Raw genomic sequence first — 14,601 nt, 5'->3', positions numbered from 1 at the left:
TGATGCTCGGTTTGAACTTCAGCAAGTCGTCTTCACCACGTCTAGATGCCTAAATGCATTGAGTTGCTGCCATGTAATTGGCTGATTAGCTATTTGTGTTAACAAGCAATTGAACAGGTGTGCCTAATAAAGTGGCCGGTGAGTGTATATCGCAATACATTGAATCGTAACCCCTGTATCATGATGCGTATCGTATCGTCTGATTCTTGCCAATATACAGCCCTACTATACAATAATATTGGCACAAAGATGTCCCTCAAATAAGTAATAATGTTATTTTCTCAGCACCTTGAAGCAGAATTATCCCTTTGTGTAGTGAGGACTGACAGGAAAGCCTTGTGGAAATGGGGGAGGGAATTATCTCTTATCAGAACAACAGGAAAGTGCAGCACACAAAAATGTTAACAGGAAATGTAGACAATTTCTTTTAGCAAACTCAAAGAAATGTTAATGCCTGAAAAGTTAACTTGCCGACTTGCCACACACATACCGTCTTCATGATACATTCATGATAGTATATATGTATATAATGTGTATCGTATGTGAGACACCAAACAACTGTCATCGGAAAGAAAGAAGATTTAGGATAACGCTGTAGCTACAATACAAAAACAGAATTTTGAGAGGGGAGCCAGTTCATTACTAAGCAACTCTCCATGGCATCCTCAAGGTGTCACTGTGTTCATTTTTTTTTATCAAAATCTTCATTACGAGACCTTTTTGAGACATGTAGACTGTGTGTTGACAAGAATCAGGTGATACGATACACACCATGATACAGAGGTAACGATTCAATATATTGCGATACTGTAAGCAAGGCGATATATTGTGACTTTTTAAAATCTACTTTTAGGAAAACTGTCATGGTATAAAGGACACACCGCCATATACATAAAATCTGTGCAATCTATGCAATCAGAACAATGGGATCTGCATTTATCGCATTATTTTGCAAATGAAATAAAGTATTGACTGAGTTCATCTTTGCATGTAAACTATTAATTAAAAATCAATAGTGTTTTTGAGAATTGATACAGTATCACAAAACATGATATTGAGATAGTCAATATTTTCAACCCTAGTGTAGACAGACCAAGCTGGGAGAGCGGCAAGATCTGCAACATGGATGTGATCCCTCACTGGATTCCCACCAACTAACATTGAACTGACATAAATGTGTTTCCCAAACTATCAGAAATGACTTTGTACCCTTTAAATAAATCAAATGCCATTAAACACAGATTGCAAAGCTGCGTTAAATGACTAGCAGGCAAAAAAAAACAACATAAGCAGACAGCTACCATCATATCAGTGACTTTTAGGGTTATCAATTATGACCTTAACAACAATATAAGCCTTTAAATAAACAGAAACACAGCCATCAGTTTTGCTTTTTATATTTATACAAACAGAAATACCATGAAATTATCATGTAACGCCATATTTATACGGATTATTGTTCTTTTGTATTATCAATAATGGTATTAATGATCATGTTAGTACAATCGTAAACAGGCATTTATGCAGATTATACTGATGTATCAATAATGGATTTTATAGTTATGTTAGTACCACTGCTAATGATGTCTGTTTTAATTGCAGGTAATTGTTTCACAGTTGACATGAGTGTATTTAATATTATTAACAGATTACCTATTACTGCTTTATTTTGCAGTTGAGCCTCCAGTTTATGTACAATGCAAAGTTTATCTTCATAATGTAAAGTGAATATATCATCATGTAAATTTGACATGATGGTATTATAATAAAAAGGGAGGGAGAGAGGGGTGCAAACTTGGCCCGCAAACTTTCAAGTTTTCAACTTTAAAAGTAAAAATAATTCAGTCAATAAAATATCAGTTAATCCAAAACATGAAATCTTACTCGGAGAGAACATTATGCTTCCTGCAGTTTCACAAACTCCAAAACAAAAGTTCAGATAGCACCGTCTTTTAGTAGCACCACGTACAAAAGTGCAGTTTTCTTACCATATCTTAAAACATAAACGACTGCTTAGTTTCTTCATTACAGAGGGAGAAATACTAAATATCAGACATCTTTCAATTAAAAATGTTTCTGTCACTGAAAGTAAAAAAGAATTACAAATTATGCATGACAAATTATGTCTTTTTTTGGCTGCTGGTTCCAGCTACAAATGTACCATACAGAGGCGAGAGTGGCATCAATCTCCTCTTCTAACTCTTGACAAGAAAATAAATTATTATATTTCCCCAAATGTTGGATGATTCCTTTACTGAAACTTGTGTATGTTGTTGTGATATCTGCAGCATAAAGAGAATGAACCTGCTTTCATAATTCTGACAATTTTCTATTAGGGTGATGATGGAGCGTATTCAATTTATTTCTTCACATTTTCTCAAAGAGGTATTGCTCATTCTCTGGCAACCATTTTCATTCTAGCTCCACCGCGGAGCACCGAATATAAAAGGAAGAGGAGGACTATATTACAGTGGGTTGCATTCTGCTGCCATGTCATGTTCAATTTGTTTGCTTTCCATCCAGCTGAGCTCAACAGTCTCATCCTCAGCCTCTCCTATTCAGTTTCCCTCCGCGCTTCCTTTGATGAGGTATCCATTGAAAGTGATATAGACATCCACATCGTCGCTGTAGATTGCGTTCTCCCTCTCCCTCTTGTACAGGCGGACCCACACCTCGTCCTTCAGCCCCAGCTCCAGCATCAGGCTCTGACTCTGCATGATGGAGCGGTCGCTGGGCTGGGCGTACACGATGGCCTGCTCGGTGTCGTTGAGCATGAGGTGCAGATACGTCTCCTTGAAGTTCCACGTGTGGATGTTGACGTTGAAGAAGTAGATCCCCGGGACCTGGCAGAGGAATTTCCCGTTGAACATGTTGAAGTGGTCGTCGAGGTTGACGAAGACCGTGTCGAACACGAGCCCCTGGTAGGACTCCAGGCTGTGGAGGGATTTGCGTCGCCCGACGGAGAAGGCAGAGTACTGGACTTTACAGGGGTCTCCTGGGAGGCCTGCCTGGCCCTTAGCGCCTTTTGACCCCGCGGGACCTCTAGAGCCTGAAGGGCCTTCTTGTCCAGCTTTACCTGGTGTTCCTCTGTCGCCACGTTCTCCTTTGTCACCTGAACAGAGTGATATTAGTCTGTGAGAAATTTCCTTCACTGGTTCAGTTCAATTCACAATAACTATTGATATGTTTTGGGGGTTACGTGTTGGATACTGAGGTATAAAGGCTGGAGCTTTCTGTCAAGAAACTCTGGACCTGGTGTGGAGTTGCTTTTGGTTCAGCTGTCCAGTGACCAGTGGCTTCATAAATATGTCTTGAAAAGGAGCTGAGGGCTTTAAAAGGTGCAGTGTGTAGGATCTGGCGGCATCCAACGGTGAGGTTGCAGATCGCAACCAAGTGAAGCTTCTCCTGTGTGCCAAGCGTGTTGGAGAACTATGTGAAAAAGCGAATGGCCCTATCTAGAGCCAGTGTGGTTTCTGTAGAAACATCGCGGCCGGCTCAAGAGGACCCGCTCCCTATGTAGATATAAACGGCTCATTCTAAGGTAACTAAAACACAACGATTCTTATTTTCAAGTGATAATACTCTAAAGAAAACATACTTTTTAGGGCTGTCAGTCGATTTAAATATTTAATCGCATGATTGTCCATAGTTAATAACGATTAATTGTAAATTAATAGTACATTTTTTTTCTGTTGAAAATGTACCTTGAAGGGAGATTTGTCAAGTATTTAATACTCTTATCAACATGGGAGTGGACAAATATGCTGCTTTATGCAAATGTATGTATATATTTATTATTGGAAATCAATTAATAACACAAAACAATGACAAATATTGTCCAGAAACCCTCACAGGTACTGCATTTAACATAAGAAATATGCTCAAATCATAACATGGCAAACTGCAGCCCAACAGGCAACAACAGCTGTCAGTGTGTCAGTGTGCTACATGGTTGGTACCAATGGATTCCTTAAGTTTTGTAGTTTCATATGACACCAGTATCTTCACTCTAACTTTTAAACAGAGCCCGCTACAATCTAGAAATCGTAAATTGTGTTTATGTGTCAAAGAAATTAGTTCCGTTAAAACGAATTTGCATTAACACCTTATTATCTCGTTAACTCTGACAGCCCTAACACTTATCAATATTATATTCCATTTCTGCCATTAGATCCCCTTAATGTTACACACTGTTCCTTTAAGTTTCCTGCAAATGGTACTGAATTCCACTTAAAGGAAATCTGTGGGAGCTCGTTTATCAAACAAGATTCCTTCCTAGATTTTTTCCATCTCATAAAGTGAACCCCGAGGTTTTGAAAGTCCATGTGGCTCCAAAATATTACATTTGTTACCATGATTTTAAAAAACCTGCAGTATGCTCTTAAATCTTCTAAAACCTCTGTCTGCCAATCAGCATGTGGAAACTTTTAAAGCAGCATAAGACAACTAAGATTTGGCCATTTATGGTGGACAAACTGCATCCACCAAGAGACAAAGTGGTCATGTATAGTATTTGGGGGGGGAGGTCTGTAAATGCTGCTAAGTGGCATGACATAGACATAGTATAGCCTACCTTTGAGGATGGTCATGTTGATGTAGGTGCGGACCTCTGGCACCTGGCTGACCCCTCCTGTGAGAGGCTCGGCTCCGCTGCCCTCTGCTGGCTCCAAGTGATCACAGCAGCGCCGGCAGGGGACAGGGGGAGCACCCGGAGGAGGCACCAGGGCCACCGGGGAGGTGAGGGACAGGAGGACGAGGACGCCCAACATAGCTGTGCCTACAGTAAGAACAGAGGACACAATCAGATGATTGAAAGAGCCTCAATGTTTTTGTCTCTTTAGGTTTGAATTCATTTCTGCTGGTGGATCTGGATCATCGTCCACTGCGACTTGCCGACATGCCGATGTTTGGCAGGTGTAATGTTTACCATGATCACCACAGTACAGCTGAGGCTGATGGGAATGTCATTAGTTCTGAAGGTTTTTGGTCATGAAGCAAAGTATTGGATGGATTAAACTTTTGACCCGATGATGCCGCTAGAAAAAAAGTTACGTGATCAAGTCATTATGATTCATCATCTGGGGAACATGAAAGTCAAAGTAATAAATAATGTCTGTAATAAATGATATAGTAAACCCAATTTCATGGCAATCCATCCAATAGTTAGACGGTTCACTCACATGTCAACATCATGGTGGAGCTAGAGGAAAAGTCTGAGGATCACTTAAGTCATTAGGATTCATCCTCTGGGGACCGTGGATGTCTATATAAAAATGTCATAACAATTCATCCAATAGTTGATGAGCTATTTCTGTATGCACAAAAATTGGTGGACTGAGCGAGCTAACCAACATTGGCACCCATAGATCCATTCGGGTAGCATGGCTAAAAGCCAGTCTATTCCGTAGACTGTGTATAAAGATGGACGACATGACACCTACCCAAAAGTGAAGCCAAAACATCTGAATCGCCCCCTGGTGGCTGGCTGCAGTATAGCGGTGGGACATGGGTCAAATTAAAAAGAAAAGTCAAAATCAAGTACATTTTTTTCCCCAAAGATGGTTTCTGTCATTTTAGGTAGTTCTTATCACGCTGATGTATGTTCAAGTGTTAATTTTTCTGATAAGTTTGGTTTTAATTAGTTATTTGAGGCTATAAAAAGGGGGTGAGACGTCATGATTGGTAGCTGTGAGTCTCTCTCGCTAACAAGCTGCGGTCATGCTCGCCTCACGATTGGTTCGGTTGGTTGACCTTGATACCGCGGCTCCACCGCCCGATCACTACTGCGCAGCCTCTGGCTCCAAATGACGTCAAAATCTCAACATGGTAGCTCCCGTATCCGGGATATTTTGGCTTCACTTCTGTATAGTGGGAGGAAGTGGAGACGCTTCGTCCATCTATATATACAGTCTATGGTCTATATACAGTATATAAACACACACTATCTATATCGGTACTAACAGTGTAACAGTAAATTGAGCCGGGACTGCAGAGCCTTTAAAGGCCTTTGGTTAACAGATCTAAGTGGTCTTGGTGCAGAATATGGAGTTAATGTGTCTGAATGCTGTATAAGAGGAGGCAAAACCATGGAGAGCTTGAATAACAATTAAGATAGTGTTGAAATGGAGAGTGGAAGTAATGAGAGCAGGAGGAGATAAAGGCATACATGACACTATATGGTTTTAGGCACCACTATCTGATAGGAATCATGCAGAATTTTGCCTTTTAAATACATTTGAATTAGTCCTAAAAGAAAAAAAAATTAAAGAATCATCAGTTCACATAAGGTAAGAGGAAAAAATCCCCAGAAGTGATTCCATTCAATTTATGAAACACATGTACTAGCTGAAATATCACTTGTTCAGCAGCTGCTCAGAAAATGTGATCATTATGTGTCCTGGATGTCACTCCCAGAGCGGAAAAAAAGAAATCTACAACCCTGAGCCAGAGAGAACATTTAGAGAAAAAACAGGAGTCAGGGATTGTGGAAAAAACTATTAAAGTGAAGCATTCTTTCTACAAAATAAGCACGTTTGTTTATGAGTTGGCCGTGCTTTCACAGTGGCATTTGAAATGGGAAGATTTCTGCCCTCAAACATCCGCAGAGCCGACTCTGAGAGGTCAAAGACTCACTAATGCGCTCCTCATCCAAATCCCAAAAGTAAAGAAAATGTCAAAATAATGGGAGCGGGCATGGTTACAAGGATCATAAATCACATGAAAAATTACCCTGCAGGCAGCCCATAATTCATCACCAATTAGTTCAGGAAAGGTTGACTCCTCACCACGGCTTTTATCCAGACACAGTCAGTGGAGTCAGAGAGCCAAGCGGAGTATAGTTTTCAATGGAAAAGCGATGGCTGTCTGCCAGACTCAGTGATCAGCCAGTATGTGCATAGTGTAACTAGAACAGGGTGTGTTGCTGTGTTTATACAGGACAGCTGTATCCATACTGACTATTGCATCCTTCATACACGACTGGACGACTCAGGAAAAGAAAACAAACTCATATTCTAAACGTTCAAAAAATGCATTGACTGTTGCAGTTTTGCAATGATCAACAGACCAAATACAACTTGGATCGACGCTGTTCCCTCACACTGGAACTCTGAAACTGGACCAGAGTGTGTTTTGTGCTCTTTAACAGTGAGTTACCAGTTTATTAGGTGCGGTGCACTCTAATACAGTCCAACTTTTTATCTTTTGGAAAGTTTTTTGAAACTGTGTCAGAGAAATGTTGGTCATTTGGAGGACACAAAATGACTATAAAGAGAGGCAAATTGGCCACAAGGAGACGTAAAATGACTACAAAGACACATAAAATGGCCACAAAGAGACATAAAATGAGGAGACACAAAAAGACTATAAACAGATGCAAAATGACTACAAAGACACATAAAATGGCCACAAAGAGACGTAAAGCGACTGCAAAGCGACTGCAAAGAGACACAAAACGACTATAAAGAGATGCAAAATGGCAACAAAGAGATGCAAAATGACTACAAAGAGACACAAAATTCCTACACAGAGATGCAACATGGTCACAAAGAGACGTAAAACGACTACAAAGAAACATGAAATTATTACAAAGAGACAAAATGACCACAAAGAAATGCAAAACCACTCCTAAGAGAAGTAAAACGACTACTAAGAGACGTAAAACGACTACAGAGACACGAAATGACTACATAGAGACGCAAAACAACTATAAAGAGATGCAAAATGGCCACAAAGAGACATAAAATTACTGCAAAGAGACGCAAAAAGAGATGCAAGATGTCTACAGAGAGATGCAGAATGACTACATGAAGAATGACTAAAGAGAGACACAAAACAACATCAAAAAGATGCAAAATGATTAGTCTACAAAGAGACACAAATAACCACAAAGAGACATAAAACAATTACAAAGAGACATAGCCATGGAGTCAACATTGGGGGGTGGGGGGGACCAAATTTGCCCTCTGCCCTCCTCCAAGATTTATTTATTTTTTTACGTTTTTCAATTAAAAATATGCAATTTCACATAATTTTGGACCATTATTATTTTTACCATATATATCTGTGTGCAAACCTCTTGAGGAGATAATAAATAAACAACATTGAAAAAGCTTAGAGACAAAACTTGATAAAGAAGTCCACTGGGGACCAACTACAGCAGTTAGATCAGGGAAGAGTCATGAAGTCAGTTTTGATGCTCTCCACATTGATTTTACCTTCACTCGGCTTAGAGGTGTGTGTGTGTGTGTGTGTGTATTTCCAGCAGCAGTTTTGCAGCTGCACGGTGCACATTGAATCAAAAATATTATAAATTTAGTTGGTCCTGATGATGTTTTATCTGGTTCCATTCATGTTGCAGTGGAAATCTGCTCCTTGTGTTGTGGTTCTGTTGGGATTTCCAAATGAACCCCAGATGGCCACTCACTGGGTTTCATATGGCTCATACATAACTGGTTTTGATGGAAAACCCCACTGGAAATGGAAACTTGTGCGTAAAATACACAACAGGCTTGATTCTCACATTTACACGCTCTTGTTTTCCAATTGTGATATATTGTAGGCTATTAATTCTGCATTTATAAACTACAGTGTAGAAGACACAAGCACTGATATCAACATTTTGCAGCTTGCCATGCATTAGAAAAAGCGTGTTTCCATCTGTTTGTGGTCTCGTGCAATCACAAGTTCATCCTATAATCCCAACTACTCAGTGCTCATGCAACCAGCCGCCTGATAACTGAGATGTTAATCTGAATGTTAATCTCACCTCGTTCACGTCTCTGCAGGCGCTTCAGTCCTCCGGAGGAGACAGAGGAGAGAGAAATCCCTGAGTCACCACAGCCTCTCTCCCTCTCTCTGTTTCCTATAGATCCCTCCTAGTTTCATGCACACTCAGGCAACAAGTGTCTGCCCATTCAGCCTATTTGACAATAACATCTGGGGCAGTTGTTACCTGTAAAAGATGGCCCCTGATCTGAAGATACAAGTGTGTTAAAGCTACTGAAGGCAGTAATGCTGGTTCTGTTATCTGGACTGGATAACACCATCACCAACAGCTGTGATGTGGAGCAGTGTACAGTGGAGCAGCATGTGCTGCAGCATAACTCTGGTAGACCACCCTCCAGGGTCTAATTACAGACTCGCTAAACTGCTGGTCGTTCCCCCCACTGGGTCTGCATTTCCTCTCAGCTCGGAATTCCTTCATTCCTCCCTATCTGCTGCAGCTGCACAGAGAGAGAGGGAGACAGAGAGAGGGAGAGAGGGAGGGAGAGAGAGACAGAGACAGACAGGGAGACAAAGAAGCACAGAGGGAGAGAAAGAGACAAAGAAACAGAGAGAGAGACAGTGAAAGAGAAAGAGAGAGAGAGACAGTGACAGAGAAAGAGAGAGAGAGAGACACACACACACACACACGTGCACAGAGACAGACAGAGAGTGAGAGAAACAGCGAGACAGAGAGAGACAGAGACAGAGACAGACAGAGAGAGAGAGACACAGAAACACAGAGAAACAGAGAGAGAGGGAGAGAGAGAAACAGAGACAGACAGACAGAGAGCGAGAGACAGAGACAGAGACAGAGACAGAGAGACAGAGAGACAGAGAGACAGAGAGAGAGAGAGATACAGAAACACAGAGAAACAGAGAGAGAGGGAGAGAGAGAAACAGAGACAGAGACAGATAGACAGAGAGAGAGAGAGACAGAGACAGAGACAGAGAGACAGAGAGAGAGAGAGAGAGAGAGAGAGAGAGACACACAGAAACACAGAGAAACAGAGGGAGAGGGAGAGAGAGAAACAGAGACAGAGACAGAGACAGAGAGACAGAGAGAGAGAGAGAGAGAGAGAGAGAGAGAGAGACACAGAAACACAGAGAAACAGAGACAGAGACAGAGACAGAGAGACAGAGAGAGAGAGAGAGAGAGAGAGAGAGAGAGAGACACACAGAAACACAGAGAAACAGAGACAGAGACAGATAGACAGAGAGAGAGGGAGAGAGAGAAACAGAAACAGAGACAGATAGACAGAGAGAGAGAGAGACAGAGACAGAGACAGAGAGACAGAGAAACAGAGAGAGAGGGAGAGAGAGAGAGAGAAGCTGTAATCTATATTTCCAGACCTGAATTAAAGCCAATGTTTTCCTTGGAGAGAGGCAGTGAAACGTGATCATACAGAGTATATACAGTATATACAGTATATACAGTATATACAGTATATGGGGATACATTGAGGAACAGCAGCTGCAGTGAAAGAGATGTAAAGCATGAGGAACCTCCAGCCTGCTGCAGGATATGATGGGCTTGTCCTCTCATAATTAATGTCCCACATGGACACCAGAGTAATCCACATGATCCCAGATCACCATCAGTAACACCGCTGCTCCGTGCTGCCTCTTGGCAGATCACACGTTATAAAAAATGAATGCATGAAAAATGCTTTGTTTCCTGGACTTGCTACCACTTGGCTTCATAGAGTGGTCTGGTGATGGCCCTCTATCGTCCACCATAGAGAACAACATGCTGAAGATCTGGACCAAAAGTCAAAGCATATGAACCAGGCAGGGTTTTTTTCCTGTGGAATTTCTTACCCGTACAGCTAAATAGGCCACATTTGAATGATATCATATTTTAAGGCAGTGCCTCCCAACATTTTTGGCCCTTTAGAGGAATAGTTCAACATTTTTTGGATGTTTTCTTGCAAAGGAATTAGAAGATTGATCACACTCTTGTCTGGTAATACAGGCCTACAGCCAGCAGCTGGTTAGCTTAGCTTAGCATAAAGGGTGGAAACAGTATCTGGTTGTTATCACACTTTGGTTGTTCTACTGATTAAACAATATAACGTGTTAGGGCACAGTCACATTTGCATGAATCATAGACTGTACTGTGTATAAGAAATGGACGTAGACACCATGACGTCACCCATTGGTTTGTGGTCTGCCGTTCTGAAGCCTCGAGTTTAACATTTTGGCCGTCGCCATCTCGTTTTTTTGCAACCAGAAGTGACACGAGAAGGAGGAGCTAAGTACAACGGAACCAGACATTTTTAGGCGACCAAAATATTACAATTAACTTTCATGAACTGAAAACACACTGTTAAAGGGTTAAAGCTCTAAGACGAAAACACGGACAACTCCCAGACCGGAAAACACTGTGGTAGCAACCTGTCAATCACAAAGTATCCACATCCTAAAGCATCCCCTACTTTATGGTCTATTTGACTCTAAATGGAACCGTAATTTACTAAATGAACATCATGCTGTGTTGAAGAAGACTTGAAACTAGAGATTGAGACCATAAACTCATGTTTACAATGTTTACTGAGGTAATAAATCAAGTGAGAAGTAGGCTCATTTTCTCATAGACTTCTATACAACCAGACTTCTTTTTGCAACCAGAGGAGTCGCCCCCTGCTGGCTATTAGAAAGAATGCAAGTTTAAGGCACTTCAGCATTGGCTTCACTTTTCAGACCCGGAGGTTGCCCACTGTTGCCCTTTCCCTCACATAGAGCAAATATTTTCTAATGTTTATTTCGTGCATGTGTGACCATGCCCTGAATCCTAAATTTTTAACCTTTGGACAGAGTCAGGCTAGCTGTTTCCAGTCTTTGTGCTAAGCTAAGCTAAGCTAACTGGCTTAGTCTCAGAAAGAAAGCAAGTAAGTGTATTTTCCTAAAATATCGAACTATTCTGTTTGAGCAAAGCAACATTTACTGGTGACCCCCGGTCACAAGTTTCATATCGGTGAGCAGTGCAAAGATGAACTCAGAAATTATCATAAATACATACATAGCTATACACATCCATTGTCTCCTTATTGAAGAACATTGCAGAGGATGCAGAGGTGGCTGAAATAACTCCATCTATCCATTTTATGACCCCGATCATGTTGCAGATGTTTGCATCGAGAGCGTAGTCCTGTCAGAGAACGAGAGGAAGATGAGGCAGAAGTTGTGCACACGTGTAACATGAGCACAGCTGTTGAACATTACTGCCTTCGGGTCCCGAGGGTTGAGGTTTCATCGGCTGCTCTGCCGTTACATCAGGAGAACATTCCTCTGGGTTTCCGGGCCGATGTAAACCATTAGGAGACTCGTCTGAAACCACCTGATGCTATCGCTGTGTAAACATTTACTGTCTGTTGTCTTTGGGAATCAGACGCTCATTTCCCCAGGGAGCTCATAATTCAGCCGTCGCTCTCGGTCTGTCTGACCCCGTAATACCCCACAATCCTCCTCTGCTGTTCTTTCAGGTTGTATTTTGTTTGGAAGCGTCGCAGTCGTGAATCAGAAGTCTCTTTAATCTCTCTGTTTGGTATTCATTTTATGAGCTCCAGCAGCAGCATCTCTCACAAACGCCACACTATCGCAGACATCTTCCTCTCGCTGACCTCGGAGTGATGACCTTTGACCTTCCAGGTGAACCATTTGCTTTTCTGGGCGTAGTGATTGCTGATATTTTTGCTAATGGTGCTAAAGTCATAACTTTACGAGAAAAAAAGTCATAATATTACAAGAATAAAGTCATAACTTTACGAGAAAAAACATTGTAATATTACGAGAATACATTCATAACTTTATGAGATAAAAAGTAATCTAAGGCAGTTTCCCCTTCAGGTCTGTGTGGTTCTTTCTTTGGAATAAACGCCGTTTCTTGCATATTCTTTTCAAGGTCCTAATACTGATGATAATGTGGTGCTAATGTGCCAAAAGATTAAGTATTTTGTTATTTGTGAAACCTAAACTAAAGTATAACTTCACAAGATGCTCCACATTTCTCATTTTCACACGGCACGCTGCTCTATTTCCCCTCTAAAATAACACGTAAAATTACTACTTTATTATATTATGACTTTATTCTCATAATACTCCGACTTTTTTTCTCGTAAACCTATGACTTTATTCTTATGATATGACTTTATTCTGTGATATGACTTTATTCTGTGATATGACTTTATTCTGTGATATGACTTTATTCTTGTGATATGACTTTATTCTTGTGATATGACTTTATTCTGTGATATGACTTTATTCTTGTGATATGACTTTATTCTCGAAATCTCAGATTTATTTGGTGGAGACTTTTGGGGCCCAAAGCAGAATTGTATACGCCCCCCCCCCCCCCACAATGCTGCCCCCATTTTCCCAGGAAAAAACAAATGCTAGTGGCTGACATAATTATGGGGCATTGCATTCAGAGTTGAAAACCAGAAGTGAGTTGAAATGTCAGACCTCGAAACATTCTTGTGGTTCAGCTCAGGAAAAACAAAGAGTTGGTTAGCGAGCATACTGTAGCAATTCAGAATCTTAAAACAGCTTGCTGACAAATCTGATGCTGAGCAACCTGAACGTTATAAATCCATCCCTGCATGCGCACGTTTTCATTATCTTTTGCTACCTTGTAGTAAATTTAAATCAACAATGCATTTTATGAGATTTTACAATTGGGCTTGCCATGCCCACATAGTCTGGGAATAGCTACAGTCTCATTTAGAATATGATAGATGGATGGTTCCCCACTTCCTTCTCCTTGCCCCTGAAACCCACGATCCCGACCGACTTTACTGTCTTTCAGAGGCTGTAGCAGGCTCAACCGTGTCATGTGAGCTTGTCGGGAAGGAGGTTAAATAACGCTCCAAAGTTAGGCTAGATATTGGTGAGGAAAAACTGGCAACTGACAATTTATTTTAATTAATCAATTCATTAATTCATGTTTATTTCTGATCTATGACTAGAACAATTTGACACACAGTGCTGAGCTGCATCTCAAATTAATCTCCAGGTTCCCAGCTTTCAGATGATGTACACCACTTCTATGTGACAGCTACTGTTGACCTGCTATCTCCCCCTAAAGACCCCCTGTACCACCCTAAAAAAGACAAAAACAGGTCTAGTGTGGGTCTCAGAGGGTTAAGTAAACTCACACACTACGCCGGAAAAAAGACAACTGCCGAAATTATGGATAATCCTGTCATTCGCAATGCTGTCAAAGTCTGGTGATATTATGATAAAATATCTAGGGAAAAACATCCCACCATATGCATTAATACCTCTGATCAGGAGTTTTGATTTCACAGGTGAGGGGGACATAGTTATTTCTACAGGTACAAATCGTCAACGGGGATTCGGGTAACAAAAACATTGTTTACAGCAAAAAGTGATGAAATTGATCCATATATTGACTCACCCCATAGGTGAAGAAGTGCAGAAAACAACTACTCTAGAGATGGTGTTGTCATAGGCAGACATTTCACACAGACATCTTTTTAAAATGAGTTTTGCTTAAATCCTCTGAACACACACACACACACACATACACGTGTGTTTTCAGTTATTCTGGCTGCTTAGACCTCTGCTCAGGTTGAAGGTGGCCGAAGCTTTGATGAGAATTTATCAGGTCACAAATCTCCATCTACCAATAAGAATGATAACGGTGTAATTAGTCCCGCCCTAACAGGTTCAACAATGCTACAGCAGGAGACTCAGTAAGATGTCACTCAGTCAGTCTGCACACACCCACACAGTCCTGAGCAGAGGTCTGATCAGCCTGATTAACTGAAAACACCTGTGTGGCTGTTCAGAGGCTTTAAGATAACACATGATGGT

At 41.1% G+C, this 14,601-nt stretch overlaps 1 protein-coding gene across 3 annotated transcripts; it reads right to left on the bottom strand.

Moving 5' to 3' along the window:
* Nucleotides 1-1,381: 1,381 nt before the first annotated feature.
* Nucleotides 1,382-14,376, bottom strand: c1qtnf6a (C1q and TNF related 6a). 3 transcript variants are annotated; one of them, XM_037793434.1, is made up of 3 exons: nucleotides 14,183-14,376; nucleotides 4,574-4,777; nucleotides 1,382-3,112 (listed from the first exon to the last, which is right to left on the bottom strand). In XM_037793434.1, the coding sequence occupies exons 2-3, from the start codon at nucleotides 4,767-4,769 to the stop codon at nucleotides 2,559-2,561; spliced, it is 750 nt and encodes a 249-aa protein (XP_037649362.1). In that variant the 5' UTR covers nucleotides 4,770-4,777; nucleotides 14,183-14,376; the 3' UTR covers nucleotides 1,382-2,558. The 3 variants fall into 3 exon arrangements, with proteins under 3 accessions (XP_037649362.1, XP_037649360.1, XP_037649361.1); XM_037793432.1 differs by lacking the exon at nucleotides 14,183-14,376 and adding an exon at nucleotides 8,954-9,211; XM_037793433.1 differs by lacking the exon at nucleotides 14,183-14,376 and adding an exon at nucleotides 8,768-9,078.
* Between the last annotated feature and the right edge of the window lie 225 nt (nucleotides 14,377-14,601).

The sequence above is a fragment of the Sebastes umbrosus genome, chromosome 14, assembly GCF_015220745.1.
Source record: "Sebastes umbrosus isolate fSebUmb1 chromosome 14, fSebUmb1.pri, whole genome shotgun sequence".
Classification (NCBI taxonomy): Eukaryota; Metazoa; Chordata; class Actinopteri; order Perciformes; family Sebastidae; genus Sebastes; species Sebastes umbrosus.
The sequence above is the reverse complement of the archived record's forward strand: the minus strand, read 5'-3'. Positions and strand labels throughout refer to the sequence as shown.